The 19,822-nt window shown below is 39.5% G+C and overlaps 1 protein-coding gene across 10 annotated transcripts in view; it reads left to right on the top strand.

Moving 5' to 3' along the window:
* Nucleotides 1-301: 301 nt before the first annotated feature.
* The window catches only part of LOC130932043 (serine/threonine-protein kinase WNK2), an 81,713-nt gene continuing 62,192 nt past the window's right edge, over nt 302-19,822 (top strand). For 6 of the 10 annotated variants that reach the window (XM_057861423.1, XM_057861414.1, XM_057861456.1 and 3 more), the window contains exons 1-2: nt 302-808; nt 8,799-9,577. In XM_057861423.1, the coding sequence (XP_057717406.1) occupies nt 8,975-9,577 (603 nt within the window). In that variant the 5' untranslated portion in view covers nt 302-808; nt 8,799-8,974. The remainder of the gene's footprint in view (nt 809-8,798; nt 9,578-19,822) is intronic. The other 4 variants (XM_057861462.1, XM_057861479.1, XM_057861471.1 and 1 more) reach the window with 1 other exon arrangement.

Below are 19,822 nucleotides of genomic sequence, written 5' to 3'. Positions count from 1 at the left end.
TGAATTTGCGTGTTGTTTTCAGCACCATTTTCTGCGTATGTTCCGGAAACTGTGCCCGTCTCGTCATCCGGCGCTGTCATGTGCACTTTGCGTTCCGGTACCTTATGATTTACAAATTAAGCACTGGTTAATGGAATGTGTTTTTCTTTTGTTTGCTTATGCGTATGTAAATATTTGCAAGTAAATAAATATATTTACTGAGGAACATGAACAGTTTGTAAGGGCTTTGGCTCAGGGGTCCGCTCATTTTTGTTGTCTCTCCTCGTGTGCGTTGTGGCGCACCTGATTGGTCGACTGATCCCCTGGTTAGCAGGGGCGTGGCCGGCCGCGGAGCCCAACGAACGTGGGCACCGGTCGGCTTCGATTCTCACGCCGTCGCCGCTGAACCTCAACGACCTCAGAGAGATGACGAGAAGTACATTTCTCAACGGACACGTCGTGTATCGGCATTGAAAGCGTCGATGTTTGCCAAAGCGGCCGGGGAGGAGGACTAGAGATTTGCCGAGGAGGACCATTAGTTGATGCATCCAAAATGAGCCTTTCCGTTTTTCCTTCTCCGTGGGTGACACGCCTGTTCGCTCCGGGATTGAAACACACTTGAAGCTACCTACGTAGACGCCCAAAAAAAAAACAAAAAAAAAACAAGAGGATGCGTGGCCTTTTAAATCGCACATTCGGTTGCAATTAACTGGTTAATTTGCCTTTTGTTGGCTTCGCTGATGTTGAGGAGGATGAGGATGGTGGTGGTGGTGATGATGATGGTACCGCCCGCCGTTAGCATCCGCTAAAAGCTCTTCTTTTTGCCGAGGTAAGTCATGGCCACATTCGTCAACGTTGCAAATGCCGTTCGTTGCTCATTGCTCATTCTTTCTCCTCGTGGCTTCTACATTCCGTTTTCGTTCCCTACACAAATTGAGCCAATTAAGGCACAAATGCAACATTGGAAAGAAAAATGTCAATAGCAGAGCAGACAAATTTGCCACTAAAAATGGCTAGCTTGCTACACACGTCACTTGTCTACTTGTCCACCACTTGTCTAATACGTAACTGGCACAGATAGAGGAAACAAACATTGTATGTATTTCTAGTAGATAAAACAGTTTGAAGCGCAGTTATTATATAATGTCAAAGAGAGGTAAGAAACTAAGACTAGTCTGCCAGCCCTTTCAGTTAAAATGGATTGGACGTTTGCTTATGCAAAATTTGTAACTTTTTAGTGCAGACATTTGCATTTAGTCCTTGAAACCGGTTGTTTTTCAACTTTTTTTTTTCTGTACTATACATTTTTATTGGAGCATAAGCGGATTTTAAGGGGGGGGGGGCAGGGTTGCTAGGCCCCCCTGGAGGCCGAAAAGTGTCAGTGTATGTAATTCACTTTCATATATATATATATATATATATATATATATATACACACACACAGTGGGGCAAATAAGTATTTAGTCAACCACAAATTGTGCAGGTTCTCCTACTTGAAAAGATTAGTGAGGCCTGTAATTGTCAACATGGGTAAACCTTAACCATGAGAGACAGAATGTGTGTGTGTGGGGGGGAGGGACAGAAAATCACATTGTTTGAATTTTAAAGAATTTATTTCCAAATTAGAGTGGAAAATAAGTATTTGGTCACCTACAAACAAGCAAGATTTCTGGCTGTCAAAGAAGTCTAACCTCTTCTAACGAGGTCTAACGAGCCTCCACTCGTTAATTAATGGCACCTGTTTAAACTCTTTATCGGTATAAAAGACACCTGTCCTCAACCTCAGTCAGTCACACTCCAAACTCCACTATGGCCAAGACCAAAGAGCTGTCGAAGGACACCAGAGACAAAATTGTAGACCTGCACCAGGCTGGGAAGACTGAATCCGCAATAGACAAAACGCTTGGTGTAAAGAAATCAGCTGTTGGAGCAATTATTAGAAAGTGGAAGACATACAAGACAATTGATAATCTCCTTCGATCTGGGGCTCCATGCAAGATCTCACCCCGTGGCGTCAAAATGATAACAAGAACAGTGTGCAGAAATCCCAGAACCACACGGGGAGACCTAGTGAATGACCTACAGAGAGCTGGGACCACAGTAACAAAGGCTACTATCAGTAACACAATGCGCTGCCAGACTCAAATCCTGCATTGCCAGACGTGTCCCCCTTCTGAAGAAAGTGCACGTCCAGGCCAGTCTGCGGTTCGCTAGAGAGCATTTGGATGATCCAGAAGAGGATAGGGAGAATGTGTTATGGTCAGATGAAACAAAAATAGAACTTTTTGGTAGAAACACAGGTTCTCGTGTTTGGAGGAGAAAGAATACTGAATTGCATCTGAAGAACACCATATCCACTGTGAAGCATGGGGTGGAAACATCATGCTTTGGGGCTGTTTTTCTGCAAAGGGACCAGGACGACTGATCTGTGTAAAGGAAAGAATGAATGGGGCCATGTATCGAGAGATTTTGAGTGAAAATCTCCTTCCATTAGCAAGGGCATTGAAGATGAGATGTGGCTGGATCTTTCAGCATGACAATGATCCCAAACACACAGCCAAGGCAACAAAGGAGTGGCTTCGTAAGAAGCATTTCAAGGTCCTGGAGTGGCCTAGCCAGTCTCCAGATGTCAACCCCATAGGAAATCTGTGGAGGGAGTTGAAAGTCCGTGTTGCCCAATGACAGCCCCAAAACATCACTGTTCTAGAGCAGGGGTTCCCAACCTATTCCACTAAGGCACACTGTGGGTGCAGGATTTCATTCTTACCAAACAAGATGACAACACTTTTTCCCCAATCTGGTGTTTTACAAGTGCAATCAGTTGATTGCAGTCAGGTGTGGCTTGTTTTAGCAGAAGCCTCATTGGTTCAACTGTCTCTGCTGGATCGGCTGGAACAAAAACCAGGACCCACAGTGTGCCTTGAGGACTGGGTTGAAAACCCCTGTTCTAGAGGAGATCTGCATGGAGGAATGGGCCAAAATACCAGCAACACTGTGTGAAAAGCTTGTGCAGAGTTACAGAAAACGTTTGGCCTCCGTTATTGCCAACAAAGGGTACATAACAAAATGTTGAGATGAACTTTTGGTGTTGACCAATTACTTATTTTCCACCATGATTTTCAAATAAATTCTTTAAAAATAAAAAAAATGTCATTTTCAGTTTTTTTTCCACATTCTGTCTCTCATGGTTGAGGTTTACCCATGTTGACAATTACAGGCCTCTCTAATATTTTCAAGTGGGAGAACTTGCACAATTAGTGGTTGACTAAATACTTATTTGTCCCACTGTAGAAACAAGTTGTAAAGCAATATAACTGCAACAAAAATGAATGAAATGAACAAAAAAAGATATTTCTATTATGGGTCAAAATTATTTTTTGAGCACCTTGGACGGTCATTTGCTTTGCATATAATTAAAAAAAAATTTAAACATTTTTTTTCTTTGATTCAAAATATTTTTTTTACTTTAATATTTTTTTATATATATTATTTTAAATATTTTTTAAAATATTTTTTGGGGGATTAAATGATTTAGACACAAATATCCTAACACAAAAAGGATTGCATTCAAAGAAAACTATGTGAATTAAAAATTAAGTGTTCAAATCAACATTTTCAATCCCAAATATTTTTTCGCATTCAAAAACTTTTTGATTGAAATTTTTATTTTTTTTGATTGAAGTGATTTTCTTTTTGAAAATCTATATTTTTTTAAGCAAACACAAGTCAACATTACTTCAATCAAAAAAGTTGCTTCAATAAAAAAAAATATTGACTTCAATCAAAAAAAAAAAAAGCTTTCACATGCATATTTTTTTTTAAAGTTTTTTTGAGTTTCAATATTATTTTTGCATTCAAATACATTTATTTTTGATTGAAGTCACATTTTTTTGGTTGAAATTATTGAAGCAATTTTTTTTCTTCACAAATCTACCTCCATATGGCTCCGCCCAGGGGATAAAATTTTTGACCGGGGTAACTACATTGGCACGACATCGGTGGACGTACAATATTCAATGGATGACGATCTTGGCGAAAAGTATTGCCTAAGCAGCCTGGTTTAGAATTCCCCTCGAGAATGATGAGAAACAAAAAAACGCTCATTGTGAACTTTGTCAATTATTATAAATATTCTTGTAAGTTAATTTTATTGCTGACACTGCGTTTCCGGGTCATCAACATGTTGTGCCCCCCTGCCCCAAAAGTCAAACTACGCCTATGTTATTATGTAAAGGACCTCTAGCCTTTTTCACTCAGTAGTTTTGCTCAGGAAAATGAAATTGCCATTAATTTTCAATTGCAACAATCTATTCTATAACAAGCAGACTTGTTTCCAAACAAAAGTTGGCACCAGGCATCTGCCATACTGATTTATAATAATTGCTCACGCCATGGTATTGTAAACTGCTGCAGTCCACACAACATTAAGGCAGCAGCACCCCAAAATTATGTTCAATCGCCAGTTCGATATGCTAATAATATAATCTCAGTCGTCATCATCACAAACTTCTGGCAAGTGATGCCCCGTCACTCCGTGTGGCCTTTAATTTGCTAAAAGAAAATGCCTGTGTTCATCATCTTACCAAACTCTTTTTCCAAAGCTACAAACATAACAATCATTGAGCATTGTTGGAGACTACAATCTGTATGCGCATGACTCTGTGGCTCACTTTGTCATTCTCGGACTCCACTTGACAAGGACATTGGCTCTTTTTACTTTTTCACTTCACAGATAGTTTTGAGTGTTCAAGAATGATTAGATTTGTTCTGTAGCTGTTATCTCCTTTTTAAATTAGTTAATATTGACATACTGCACATGCTCAATCCAAAATATTACTACAGAATCTGTCTCTAGGGATTTATTTATTGTTTCTTTTCCATGCAAGCGGTTCATATTCAAACACTGAATAATGTTACCTTAATTTCCAATAATAAGAAATGTCATTTTTGTCAGTTTGTTTGGGCACATCTGGGCCTTCTATGCTATTGCAATTAAATCTGAATGAGTATGATAGTACTTGGAGAACATATTTCTCCAGTATAACACCCTCTTCATTAATATTAGCCTCACATCCAAATTCTGTCTTCAAATGTATTTTTTCTTTCTAGTTGTGTATTATTCACTACAATGAGAAGAAATGTCCATCAAATAAAAAAAAATGAGGCCAATTGATTTTTGGAAATTCAGCCACATTAAGATTTTTTACATGAAAAGCTTTTTACTGTACCATTCAAGACTATAAAATGGTTACATTCGACACTCTGGGTGGTAGCAAAGTGATATATGGCGGAAAACACTCAGGTGATTTGAAGTTCCGTTCTGAGACCCCCAATTTGGCCAGATTTCAAAATTGTCGTATATGCATGTGGGATACATCACTGGAAAGCTTAAAATCTCAATTTTCTGGGGGAAGCAAAAGTTTGAACAGGAGGGCATTTAAAAAAAAAAAAATTAAACTGCAAAACCCGAACTGGAGGTGAGAGCACGCAAGAGCAGAATTAAAGACACCATGATTTTAATGAGATATTATCGCGTACTTACCTTGTTTCAATCAAAAAACTATGTAGCATGTATCATCGAGTGTCAAGACACAGATGTGAATGGCCACAGCGGGATTTTTCGGGGATTTTATGGGTGAAACATAATAATATAACAAGGGTCCCGATGCAGAAATCGCAGACATCAAGGAGTGGTTGAGATGTTCTTTTTCATTTATTTACCCTTTTAAAGTTTTTTGTTCAATTTTTCTTTGTTTGGATCGATTATTTATCATCTAAAATATTGGGGAAAATGCGACAGTAACGAAAAAATATGATCAAGCGATAGTTATGAGGTAGATATCTGTGACTTTTTTACAGATGCCATTTTTTTCATTGTGACGTAATTTGTTTAAAAGTTTAAAATATGCGAGTGAATAATTTAGGTTGAAACAATAGCGTTTGCGCAACTTCTGTAAACAAGGGTTTCCATGGTAGAACGACAAATTAAAAATAGTTCGGAATGAATCCACTATGGCAGCATATAGACATATTGTTCTATCAAACACAACAGTTCTTTTGGCTTAAAATACAGCAGTTTATTTTAAAGAGGGGTGCAAGAGCAGAAACTGCTTTTTCAGCCTTGTCTGTGTTTTCCGCCATATCTAAATTTGTACTGGATTGAAATGACACCTTTTTCACAAGCTCTAGGTATAGTACTGCTAAACGTCTGTACAATGTCAAATAATTTAGTTAGTGCTTGTGAATGATATGCCCTGTCATCGTGTAGATAGGAAATTTTGTTAAAAAAAACGTTTTTTTCATTCAATGTAAAAATAATTCAGCCACATAATAAAAACAAACAAACAAACAAACATCAAAATCGTTTTGTATTACTTTAGTTGAAATTTAACTTATTGTTTTAAATGGGTACATAATTTATCAGAGGACCTTAAATCAAATCTATTTCTTTGGAATTTAGGCAGATATCATATTGTTGTCCGAAGAATTGATACAATATTGTATCATTATGAATAGTGCTGCAACGATTAATCGATTAACTCGAGAAATTCGATTAGAAAAAAGCTTTGAATGATATTTTGCTTTCTCGAGTATTCGTTTAATTAAAGAGGTGTAGTAATGGTTTGTTTTGAAAGTGTTTGCATTTAGTTTTATTGATTTGGATGGGTACACTGCCCTTTAGTGACAACAGTGAATATGACACTCATTTCACATGGCAGAATCAGACTGCTCCCACTTAAGACCAACATAAGCTAAGTTTTTGTTTGAGCTAATGTTTTTTTATGCATTTGCAATTTAGTTTAGTGGTATATTTAGCCATTTTTTGTGGGAATATGTGTTTGAACCATTTGTTAAGCGCATTGTAAAAAAACGTGAGCATTTATAGCATTTAAGCTACCGGACCTTTGCTATGTAAGTTAGCCAATTGTTTTTTTGTTGTACTTAGATCGTCATTTATTTATTTCATTTATACTGTTTGAGGCTCGGCTCAGGTATTTTACGTTTTTATGTTTGTTATCCGATTACTCAATTATTCGAACTAACGAGTTCATCGATTAATCGACTACTAAAATAATCGATAGCTGCAGCACTAATCTTGAATTTGATGATTTACACCCCTAATTGCTGGCACAGATGGATGTACAGTGGGGCAAATAAGTATTTAGTCAACCACCAATTGTGCAAGTTCTCCTACTTGAAAAGATTAGTGAGGCCTGTAATTGTCAACATGGGTAAACCTCAACCATGAGAGACAGAATGTGGAAAAAAACCCAGATAATCACATTGTTTGATTTTAAAGAATTTATTTCCAAATTAGAGTGGAAAATAAGTATTTGGTCACCTACAAACAAGCAAGATTTCTGGCTGTCAAAGAGTCTAACTTCTTCTAACGAGGTCTAACGAGGCTCCACTCGTTACCTGTATTAATGGCACGTGTTTTAACTCATTATCGGTATAAAAGACACTGTCCACAACCCTCAGTCAGTCACACTCCAAACTCCACTATGGCCAAGACCAAAGAGCTGTCGAAGGACACCAGAGACAAAATTGTAGACCTGCACAAGGCTGGGAAGACTGAATCTGCAATAGGTAAAACGCTCAATCTCACTCTGTGGCGTCAAAATGATAACAAGAACGGTGAGCAAAAATCCCAGAACCATACGGGGGGACCTAGTGAATGACCATACAGAGAGCTGGGACCACAGTAACACAGGCTACTATCAGTAACACAATGTGCCGCCAGGGACTCAAATCCTGTACTGGCAGATGTGTCCGCCTGCTGAAGAAAGTATATGTCCAGGCCCGCCTGCGGTTCGCTAGAGAGCATTTGGATGATCCAGAAGAGGACTTGGAGAATATGTTATGGTCAGATGAAACCAAAATAGAACTTTTTGGTAGAAACACAGGTCCTCATGTTTGGAGGAGAAAGAATACTGAATTGCACCCGGAGAACACCATATCCACTGTGAAACATGGGGGTGGAAACATCATGCTTTGGGGCTGTTTTTCTGCAAAGGGACCAGGACGACTGATCTGTGTAAAGGAAAGAATAAATGGGGCCATGTATCGAGAGATTTTGAGTGAAAATCTCCTTCCATCAGCAAGGGCATTGAAGATGAGACGTGGCTGGGTCTTTCAGCATGACAATGATCCCAAACACACAGCCAGGGCAACAAAGGAGTGGCTTCATAAGCAGCATTTCAAGGTCTTGGAGTGGCCTAGCCAGTCTCCAGATCTCAACCCCATAGAAAATCTAGAAGAGATTTGCATGGAGGAATGGGCCAAAATACCGGCAACAGTGTGTGAAAACCTTGTGAACAGTTACAGAAAATGTTTGGCCTCCGTTATTGCCAACAAAGAGTACATAACAAAGTATTGAGATGAACTTTTGGTATTGACCAAATACTTATTTTCCACCGTGATTTGCAAATAAATTCTTTAAAAATAAAAAAAATGTCATTTTCAGTTATTTTTTCCACATTCTGTCTCTCATGGTTGAGGTTTACCCATTATTACCCACAATTACAGGCCTCTCTAATATTTTCAAGTGGGAGAACTTGCACAATTAGTGGTTGACTAAATACTTATTTGCCCCACTGTACGTTATTGGTAGGCCTAAATAATTTTCATCTCAATTCAATGAAATGGGATCATTTCCATGGCGCACCTATTAATAAGTCACATGATTTACTAGTTGGGAATTACTATTTGAAATCGTGTTTCATTCATTAACGTGCTTTATTACACTATTATTTGATAATGAGACTTCCAAGTTACGTATTCTGACTGACAATATTCTGTGCACATTTCTTTTACAGAACAAGTACTTGGATTGAATCTCATGTGTTCCATCCATGCCAGTGCTGTTGAAGTGTCGACTGGCTACCTGCGTGACCGAGCTGAAGTTGCTAGTGTTCGTCTGTGCTGCCCGTTGGCAAGCCCGTCCATGGCAAGTGTGACTTACAAACCTAAGTGACACGAGTCTTGAATCGGCATGGAGAACGATGCTCATCTTAACACGGAGGAGTGCCCGCAAGCCAACTGTCCGCCTGTTTCGCAGAATGAACTGCAAATAAGCACGTGTGACGCCACAGACAATGCACGCCTCATCGGCTTGGTGGCGAAAGGTGGCAGTGACCCTTCTTCTACTTATCAGAAGATTACACGGCAGCGTTTCATCAGGAGAAGCCTGTGGTTCTCAGACACAGATGAGCAGGCCTCAGAGGCCTCGGAATGTGATCGCCCGCAAACGGTAGCTGGCAGGAAGCGAGGTGCGAGTGGTGGCATACAGGAGGACGTTGGCACCGAAAGTCACGGTGGGCCAAAACATGACGTGAAAGAAAGCACCAGAATTGATGAGGAAAAGGCGAAGAGCAGAGGAGATGCACTTAACGCCACGTGCACTGATGGCGGTAAAAGCACCATCAAGGCAGCGAGTGAGGAGACCGAGGAAGAGGCGGGGATGAAGGCCGTTTCCACCTCCCCAGGGGGACGCTTCCTCAAATTTGACATCGAGCTTGGGAGGGGCTCCTTTAAGACCGTCTACAAAGGCTTGGATACGGAAACCTGGGTGGAGGTTGCCTGGTGCGAGCTACAGGTAAACCACACAAACCAGTTCAATGCAGTCTGCTGTGTGCCTGTCAAGCAGAGCCAGTAAGCGTCCAAATTTACCACTGCGCACTTGTGCAGTAGGGCTGCAATGATTAATTAAAAACTAACTTTACCGAACAGTGCTCACTCGTTTTACAACCAAAGTACACTATATTACGTCAATACAGGTTTTTTTTTTTTCTATTTTGCGTGTAAACATATATTATACAGTTTACGTACCCTTGATTATGGTTGATATTTATTATTACTATTTGCAAAACTGTCTAGAATACAAATCATTTCGTACTTTCCGACTCACTCGGTCTAGGTACCAACTTTAGTGCACAACTATGAAGTAACAATTATTTCAATGCAAGTAGGAGGCTTGACTTGGATTATCATGGCTTTTTTTCTCCCAGGAGGCTTACAAGGGGCCATCGTAAGCATGACTGGGCCCTGTGCTCAGATATGCTGCTCTTTTAACATTCTGGCTCACCTTCTGAATACAAGCTACATCTCAGAAATAAGCAGCACATTTCCTCACGCCTAGTACGCACATAAGGACTATTGGTCAATTTTTTTTTTTAAATCACAATTTTGCCATTTCCTGATCAAAGATGTCAAATGCCAGGCCAAAATGATTGAATTTGTGATTTAAAAATATCTTAAAGTGTGCGATCAGTCTCAGATGAAAAATACGATATGACAGTATTTTTTTGTGTACAAAACTGAAAGGTTTGTCCTTCAGAGGCATTGGCAAAGATTCGCAAAAGGCACACATTAGGTGACTTCATTTGGTGCTGATGTCATGTGGAGTGGTCGAAGTGGTGTGCTGAAAAGTGGATATGGATGAGGAAGCAATTTGATGCATTATTCCTCCCCAGTGACAGATCCTAAAACTCCCTCTAGTGGACACTCTGTAATGCGGTTTAATCACAACTCAAGTGCTCTAATGTTAAGTCGAAGCGAATGCCATTTGAGGTGCTCACCTACGATTAGTAAATGCACCATGACCCCAGATCTTCCCAGTATAAAAACGAGCTGCCCGTTCAAGGTAACCATGATGTATGCAGTCTAAACGCTGATTATTTGTATCCTGGTCTCATCTAAAATGCTAATTCTGAAAATGTTTCCTTTTTCATGAGGTGTTTTAATGTTTTTTTTCTTTCTTTAAAATACTTTTGACTTGAGACAAAACAAAACTAATCTTTGGCTGTCAGTTGTTGTGTTTATAAGGCCTTTATCCATCCAGATTGTGTAATTTTTCCACTTACAAGCCCATTATTTTTGCTAAGGAAAATGACACTGTCATTTATTTTCAAATGGGGGCATCACATGTAAATTTCCCTTTCATGAGCTTTTAATCATGCTTTATGGTCATTCTCTGGGTAAAAACAGAGTCACAATGGTTCCTATACCATTCACTTATGTTTGAGAAATTGTCTCCTGTCTTCTGTCTGCTGGTGGGGGCTTGAAACGCTCGGTGGTACCTACCTCTGCCTCTTTCCCCTACCACCTCCTCTGCTCTTGCGTGTGCCTCAATCTGTATAAAAAACTCGTCAACCCTTAAGGTGACAGTAATGCCCCCCTTTTTTGGCCAAAATCCATCGCCCTCCAGGGGTCGACAATATAAATGGCCCAGTGGCCCGGACGTACTTTTAAAACCGTCAGGGCCACCAGAATTCTCCCACTACTGGCCTGGTGGGGCCAGTAAAACTAATGCGTCCATCAAAATTAAAAAAAACAAAAAAAAACAAACAAACAAAAATCTTACTTCACGTTCCCAGTGGTGCGATGTTTTTATGACATCACACTACCCTGATCAAAGACAACCTTTACAGTCTGTGCAGCAGCTGTTGCTCTCCATGGGGCATAAACACACCTCGTTTGCGTGATCGATCCCACATGAATGCGCGCAACCTGATTACTGCTGCTGATTGATTGTTTGTATCTCAGTACCCACCTAACGTTATCCTACAAGACGATATGTTTATGAAACCCCCAGCACCTGGCCAAGCACCAGGGAAAAAGACCACTCAAGAAAAAGAAAGTCACTAGAGGAGTTGATGGAAAGTGAAATCCAATATGAAAAAAAAGGGAGAGAAAGTTTCAGCCCCAGTGGCGAGACTGCTGGAATTGTCTCGGGTACAATGAGACAAAAAAACAAGGTTTCCTGTGAGGTGTGCAGATCAGTGCAGACAAGGAAGTTCGAGAAAAGTTAACGAGTATGAAAACAACATGTGATAATTCATCAACGTGACTACGGAGAAAATAATATCGTCATTACGACGGTTTAGCTTGAAAATCATTAGCCATAATTGCCTTAGTCATCTCTTTGACTTCTAAATTGTTGCCATGACAACCGAGCTGGGGGAGACTTCTATAGGGCGGTAAGGAGACACGAAAGCTTCGCCACAGCACGGGGCTCTCCCGCGGGCCCGCCTCCCCCTCGACCTCCCAAGAAAAAAAATGCCTTTTTGGTGTGTTGATTTCCCGAAAACATTAAAATATGTGTAAGTGGTCAGTGTAGTCGATTAGGGTTTATTCATGTTTGTGGTTCGGTTAATAGTGTTCCTGGTTTGCGCACACCGCAAAGTTGTAAACGGGTCAATGCTGACGCCACGCAACAGTTTGTTACACACCGACTGTGGAAAAAGAAATGTACTATAGGGTAAAGTGGCAGTATGTACTCCTATTTTCTATTTTTTCCTGTACTTTTTGGCAGTCAGACTGCAACGCCATAGATGAAATCTGGTTCTGGGCTTGTGATTGCTATGCTGGCATTGATATTAAGGTGGTGATATTGTGACAAAGCCCTCTCAGATTGCTTGCAGTAAATTTTATCAGTCGACAAAAAGAAAGGGTCTCTTCAAACTTTCCTACCCTGTCCAAGCGAAAGGACTTGGGAAATCTTGCTCTTGAGCAACGTTTACCAACAGAAAGGAGATGTACAGTATTGCTATTTCCTTTACCGCAGCAATTTTTCAAACAACCTATCTCTAGCGAGGTTTAAATTACTTGAGCGTTTTATGGTTGCAAATAGTACTTTAACGTCCTATGCAAGAATGGAAGCACTTTTTTTTTATCCATCCTCGACTTCTTGACATGCGTATTCCAACAAAGATTTAGGAAATGTAATTGTAATTGTGAGAGGAAACCGCTAATGAGGCTCCTTCGACATTTGTACAGCTGATAAAATTCGGACAGGCACCGACAAAACAATCATCATGACTGTGGAATAAATTTGGAAATGCCCAGTTGGATTTGCCCAATTTGACACTTTAACAGTTCAGACCACGTGGGAGTGACTGGAATCTGACGTGCCCACTCTGAAGCGAAGAAAAAAAGCAGATTAAATTTGTTGGCTCTGTCAAAACAAAGCAAAAATCACTTGAGCCACAGAGTACCATGTTGCAATAAGCAATTACATGTCACAATCCTCTCTGAGCTCTAGGAATTCCTTACTAATCCAATTCTCGAAAAATTGTTTGCTGCTTTATTGCCAAGCTATGAAGTCATGGGTCATTGTTTTATACAATTTTGTTAAGCACTCTTCTAAATGATAAAACCAATGACTGGCCCATGTGAAACAGTCCCTGGTCCACTTTTGCGTTGCACACGGAAGCACCTAAATGAAAAGTAGATCATCAGAGCAGATGGCTTAAATTGCCACCCTCGGTATCGCAGCACCACAGCTATTCATTGCTAATTATATTTTGTGTGCGCGTGTGTGTTTGCATGTTAAGAACATCACCACCAGCTGTCATGTCACGCCTTCTGCTGCTTGCTCTCGCACCAATATTGCTTTTTAGTCACATGAATCCTTGCAGCTCAATAATAAAACTGTCTAATCAGCAGAAACACTTGCCTATTTATAGTTGACCGCTCAAAGCAAAATTCTGCTTTTAGTCTAAGCATTCTCATGATCCTTTTATATTGAGACATAAAGTTGAGTTGGAAGTAGAAAGCAAAAAAAAAACATCGCTAAACATAGTGTACATGCTCAAAAAGTGTAAGAAGAGGTAAAAAAAAAAAAAATCTAGTCCTTCTGCTTATTCTCTATTCATTTTGACCCATATCATGTCGATGCAACAAGATTTTTCCAAGTCTCCCAAAGTGAGATAGGGATGCTTTTTTTTTTTTTTTAAACTCTTGATTGTTATCATACTTTATTTGTGGAAAGTGTATTAACATAAAACCGTATCCAGTGTACATATAATGTATATATTCACAAATACAGTTGTGTATACAGGGCGACGTCAAAATAGCCAGGCCCCAAATTTGGATAGGCGTCATTTCTTGATTTAAATTGTTTTTTGTTTTTTTTTACGTTCCCCGAAATATAAAGAGACTGTGGCTAAAACTATTATATTTTTTATTTTGATGTATTATGTTTTGAAAAAAATTAAACTTGTCATTAAGGGGTGTAACAATACACACAAATCATGGTTCGGTGCCTATCACGGTACTGGGGTCACGGTTCTGTACGGGTTTTGTAGAACAAAGGAAACAAAAAGTCTTTTTTTATTTATTTATTTATTTTTAATCACAGCATTTGAAAGTTTGTTCTATTGGCTAAAACTAAAAAAGCAGCTGTTATTAAATTGTAAAATAAATACTGTAGAAGAAAACGTCAAACTTGTGAATTTGGGTTTTTTATTTTTCTAACATTCTTTAGTTCACGGCTAATGTGCAAAAAAAGACCACACCCTGAGAGAGTTGGTACGCTTTGTCAGCTGCAACGGATTTGCTGTGATTGATGTCATCACTCGAAATTAATATCTCAATATCCATAAAATGACAGCAGCACAAACGAAAATTTTTACAGCACAAATGTAACAGAAATGACGGACACAATTTTAAGCCATTTTTAATCAAAAATGGGGGCTGGTTGACCTTAAATTGACCTATAAAAGAATTGTATATACAGTGAGGCAAATAAGTATTTAGTCAACCACTAATTGTGCGAGCTCTCCCACGTGAAAATATTAGAGAGGCCTGTAATTGTCAACATGGGCAAACCTCAACCATGAGAGACAGAATTTGAAAAAAAAAAAACAAACAGAAAATAACATTGTTTGATTTTGAAAGACTTTATTTGCAAATCATGGTTGAAAATAAGTATTTGGTCTATACCAAAAGTTCATCTCAATACTTTGTTATGTACCCTTTGTTGGCAATAACGGAGGCCAAACGTTTTCTGTAACTCTTCACAAGCTTTTCACACACTGTTGCTTGTATTTTGGCCCATTCCTCCATGCAGATCTCCTCTAGCGCAGTGATGTTTTGGGGCTGTCGTTGGGCAACACGGACTTTCAACTCCCTCCTCACCCCATGGTGTCTAAATGATAACAAGAACGGGGAGCAAAAATCCCAGAACCACACGGGGGGACCTAGTGAATGACCTACAGAGAGCTGGGACCACAGTAACAAAGGCTACTATCAGTAACACAATGCGCCGCCTGGGACTCAAATCCTGCACTGCCAGGCGTGTCCCCCTGCTGAAGAAAGTACACGTCCAGGCCCGTCTGAGGTTTGCTAGAGAGCATTTGGATGATCCAGAAGAGGACTGGGAGAATGTGTTATGGTCAGATGAAACCAAAATAGAACTTTTTCGTAGAAACACAGGTTCTCTTGTTTGGATGAAAAAGAATACTGTATTGCACCATACCCACTGTGACGCATGGGGGTGGAAACATCATGCTTTGGGGCTGTTTTTCTGCAAAGGGACCAGGACGACTGATCTGTGTAAAGGAAAAAATGAATGGGGCCATGTATCGAGAGATTTTGAGTAAAAATCTCCTTCCAAAGGCATTGAAGATGAGACGTGGAAGGGGCCTTTCAGCATGACAATGATCCCAAACACACAGCCAGGGCAACAAAGGTGTGGCTTTGTAAGAAGCATTTCAAGGTCCTGGAGTGGCCTAGCCAGTGTCCAGGTCTCAACCCCATAGAAAATCTGCGGAGGGAGTTGAACGTCCGTGTTGCCCAACGACAGCCCCAAAACATCCCACTCTAGAGGAGCTCTGCATGGAGGAATGGGCCAAAATACCAGCAACAGTGTGTGAAAAGCTTGTGAAGAGTTACAGAAAACGTTTGGCCTTCGTTATTGCCAACAAAGGGTACATAACAAAGTATTAAGATGAACTTTTGGTATTTACCAAATACTTATTTTCCACCATGATTTCCAAATAAATTATTAAAAATCAAACAATGTGATTTTCTGTTTTTTTTTCTCCACATTCTGTCTCTCTTGGTTGAGGTTTCACCATGTTGACAATTACAGGCCTCTCTAATATTTTCAAGTGGGAGAACTTGCACAATTAGTGGTTGACTAAACACTTATTTGCCCCATTGTATATCTCAAAAACGATAGCAGCACAAACAATTTTTTTTAGCGCAAACCTCGCACAAACGAATTGACATAATTTTTCTATAACTTTGCATCTGATGGGAGGCCAACTTCACAGAGGTGCCAGTACACTACCGCTAGTGTGTAACGAGCTAAACGATGATTGACACATCTGTGTCACAGCCTTTGATCGTAGAGTTACCAAGCTTCTTTGTCAAGATCAAAGCAACAAACCTGTCAATAATCGTTAACTTTAACTACCAAACTGCAGTGCACTGCTGACCAAGCAAGGCAGCAGAAGGGAGAGTGAGAGGCTGTATGAGGATGAAGCAGAAAACCTAAATATATTTTAAAAACCCGATCCTTTTCACCCAAATTCGATCCTCTGAAAAATGGATTTCCGATCATGTGATCGGATTGGTACATCCCCACTCCTTAACAAATAAAAACTCTTGATTTCAAACATGTTAAGAGTGCTTTGGCAAAGTAGGTTATTAGGTATGTCAGTTACGCTACCAAATACAAGAATAGAAGTTTTTTGAACAGGAAGAAAAGATTGATGATACCTTTTTCAGCAGTAGAAAAAAACATAGGCAATAGAGGTGTGCGAAATTTCCAATTCTTAGATTATTTGCGATTCGGCCGTGGAAGATTCGAGAACAATTCACAAACTTCCAAATTCCGATTATTGAAATATGTCAAGTAAAGCGGAACCAAAACACAGTCAACGCAGTCTTTGGGACCCAATGAAGAACGGACCGAGAGTAAACATTGTGCTTGTCACTACCCGGGTAATGACAAAGCTCAACTCACTGCTCTGGCTTAACTCATGCCGCTAGATAAAAAAAACATAATACCTGACTGCTCCCGACAGCCGCTACAAACAACGCCCACATAATGCTATGGTAGATCTCTCATGTATAAAGAACTAGATGCGAAATGGCAGACTTGCCAGCGTTAGTAAACAGCCGCCATCTTAAAGCAGTAGACTTCCCTGAAGGGCAGTTTGTAACGAAACTTCCAAGCAAACCTAATTAACTTTTTATCTAAAATACTCCTAAATCGGCAAAATCTGGACTTCAATCTATCTTTAAAACTGTTTTAAGACTTTCCCATGTCGAAAGTAGACAGAAGGGAAATTATGGAATAACGGGAGCAATTTTACCAACTTTAACGATAGATTCCCAACATTAAATTATTTGAATGTAATTTCAAGCTGCTGATACAGAATGGGGACTTGAGTATTTTATTTACTGTTTTGAACTGTTAACTTGATAGTGAAATAGTAGTTTATTTAAGCCTGAGAGGATTTTTGTAGAATTTTTGTAACTAATGTACGAAACATTAAAAGCAGCTAATAGTTTGGGTGGCGGGGGGCGTCATTAATAGAGCTGGGAATCTTTGGGCACCTAACGATTCGATTACGATTCAGAGGCTCCGATTCGATTATAAAACGATTATTGATGCACCCCCCTCCCTTTTTTTTTTTTTTTTTTTTTAAAAATGTTTTGTACATTAGTTCCAAAATTGTTCAAAAATACTCTCAGGCTAAACCAAACTACTATTTCTGTATCAAGTTAACATATAGCAGTAAACAAATATACAAAAATAACAGTAAATAAAAACCTCCAGTCCCCATTCTGTATCAGCAGCTTTAAACTACATTCAATTAATTTGATGTTGTGAATCAACCGTTAAAGTTGTTAAAATTGCTCCCGTTATTCCATAATTTCCCTTTTGTCTACTTTCGACATGTGAAAGTTTTAAAACTATTTTAAAGATAGATTCAAGTCAATATTTTTCCGATTTGGGAGTATTTTAGATAAAAAGTTAATTAGGTTCGCTTGGAAGGTTCGCTACAACAGCCTTGCAGGGAAGTGTACTGCTTTAAGATGGCGGCCGTTTACTAACGCCCGCATCTAGCTTTTTGTAGATGTGCTGCTAACGCTATCGAATCTATAATGCATCTAGTCCTATATAAATGATATCTACCGTAACATTATGTGGACGTACTTTGTAGCAGCTTTTCGGCAGCAGTCAGGTATGTTGTTGTGTTTTTTATCTCGTGGCATGAGTTGAGCTACAGCCAAGAGTTGAGCATTGGCATTACCCGAGGGGCCGGGTAATGAGAAGCATGATGTTTAGCTACTCTCGCTCCGTTCTTCATTGTGCCGAAGACCGCGCGGCGCGCTGAGTGTGTTGTACTTTCGCTTTACTTGGCATATTTCAATGATCGGAATTTGGATGTTTGTGAATCGTTCTCGAATCTTCCACGGCCGAATCGCGAATAATCTAAGAATCGGAAATTTTCCACACCTCTAGTCATTAATAATCGATTTATAACGGAATCGTAGCCTCTGAATCATAATCGAATCGTTAGGTACCCAAAGATTCCCACCTCTAGTAGGTAATGTTTCTGAAATCCTGGCTTCCCTACCAAAAAGGAGGAAATTGGCTTGCTGTGAAAAGTATGTCAAATGGTTTCAATGCTCTTACTATGTTTTGCGTTTATGAATGAATGTCCCAACCTCTTTCTTGCAGGGACGTGAATGTTTTGTCCAAACTAGGAAATAGGGTCTACGATATCAAGCATAACTATTGGTTGATTACTGTTGTAATCTTAATTTTGGTTTTACACAAAGGGTGGGGTTGGACAAAAGGGTAGCCCTCTGTGATTAATAAAAATTAAAGAATTATTCGTTAGTCCTCAATAACAATGGTGTATTTTGACTAGTGGTAGCCGATAAAACAGATTTTTTTGGGGAACAAAATGCTTTTGGTTTAGATGCAGGTCAAAGCAGGTAAGCGTCAACTTTCCACAATGTCATGTAAATTTTGTGTCTTGTCGGTTATTTGTCCCGTCGCTGGCACACATTCTCGCTCGATTTTTCAAAATCTTATCCAGCAACCATAGCTGTTGCGTAATAGATATTGGTTTAGCTTCAAGTGCCGTATTTTTCGGACTATAAGTCGCAGTTTTTTCATAGTTTGGCAGAGGGTGCCTCTTATACTCTGGAGCGACGTACTGTATATGTGATTATTTATGGTCTGATAGGGCCGGACCTCTCTCTTACTAACTTTTTTAAAGAATAAATATATATTCGTATATTTATACCAAAACGATGTATGGATGTTCAATAAAATAAATAATTTGGATGAAACAGAGAAGGCGCTGTGCATGCCTGCGCACGTGAACAATGTGGCCCCGTTCTCTTTCAATCTTCCCCTCCCACCCTGGCGCTCTCTGTGAGTCCACATCGTGGTATTTCCTTTTCGATATGCAGCAGCTAGGAGTGAAAAACAAACAAGACAGGGGAATTGAAAAGCAAACAACTGCGGTAGGAGTGGGGTATGGAAAGGACTCAAATTGTTGAAGATGCTATACAGAAACCTGTGTCGGCTTCGCTGAATGTAAAGGAATGTTGGCGCTTTGGTCTCATATGAGAAATATATTTAACAAACTTTTCCAGCGTTATTTCGTCAGGTAAATGCATCTATGATAATCATAAAAATGTGTAGACTATTTCAACATTGAGAAAACTTGTGTTTTTTTCCTGTCAACTCGAAGAGATTAAAATAAATGTCAAATCCACTATCCGCCTTTTAGAAAAGACACGCAAATATAAAAGATAAAAATGTTTATTGAATATCAATCTTAGTCTTGTTTACCTGGGAGAATTCGTTACAAAATACAGGCTTTAATTTGTTATCATAATGCATATATGCACAGGCATCGTCGCAAATGTGATCACACAAAACGCAACCACGCATCGCATCCCCGCATTTCCTCCTTCTCCTGAGTCCTCACAAATAAAACAAAGAATTTCGGGGCTTTTTTGGGCTCGGACCTGCAAATCAAGTTAATTGATCGGCGGGCCGGGTCGGGCTGGATTTTTTTAG

This window comes from Corythoichthys intestinalis, chromosome 2, assembly GCF_030265065.1.
Source record: "Corythoichthys intestinalis isolate RoL2023-P3 chromosome 2, ASM3026506v1, whole genome shotgun sequence".
Classification (NCBI taxonomy): domain Eukaryota; kingdom Metazoa; phylum Chordata; class Actinopteri; order Syngnathiformes; family Syngnathidae; genus Corythoichthys; species Corythoichthys intestinalis.
This window is presented reverse-complemented; position numbering and strand designations above follow the sequence as displayed.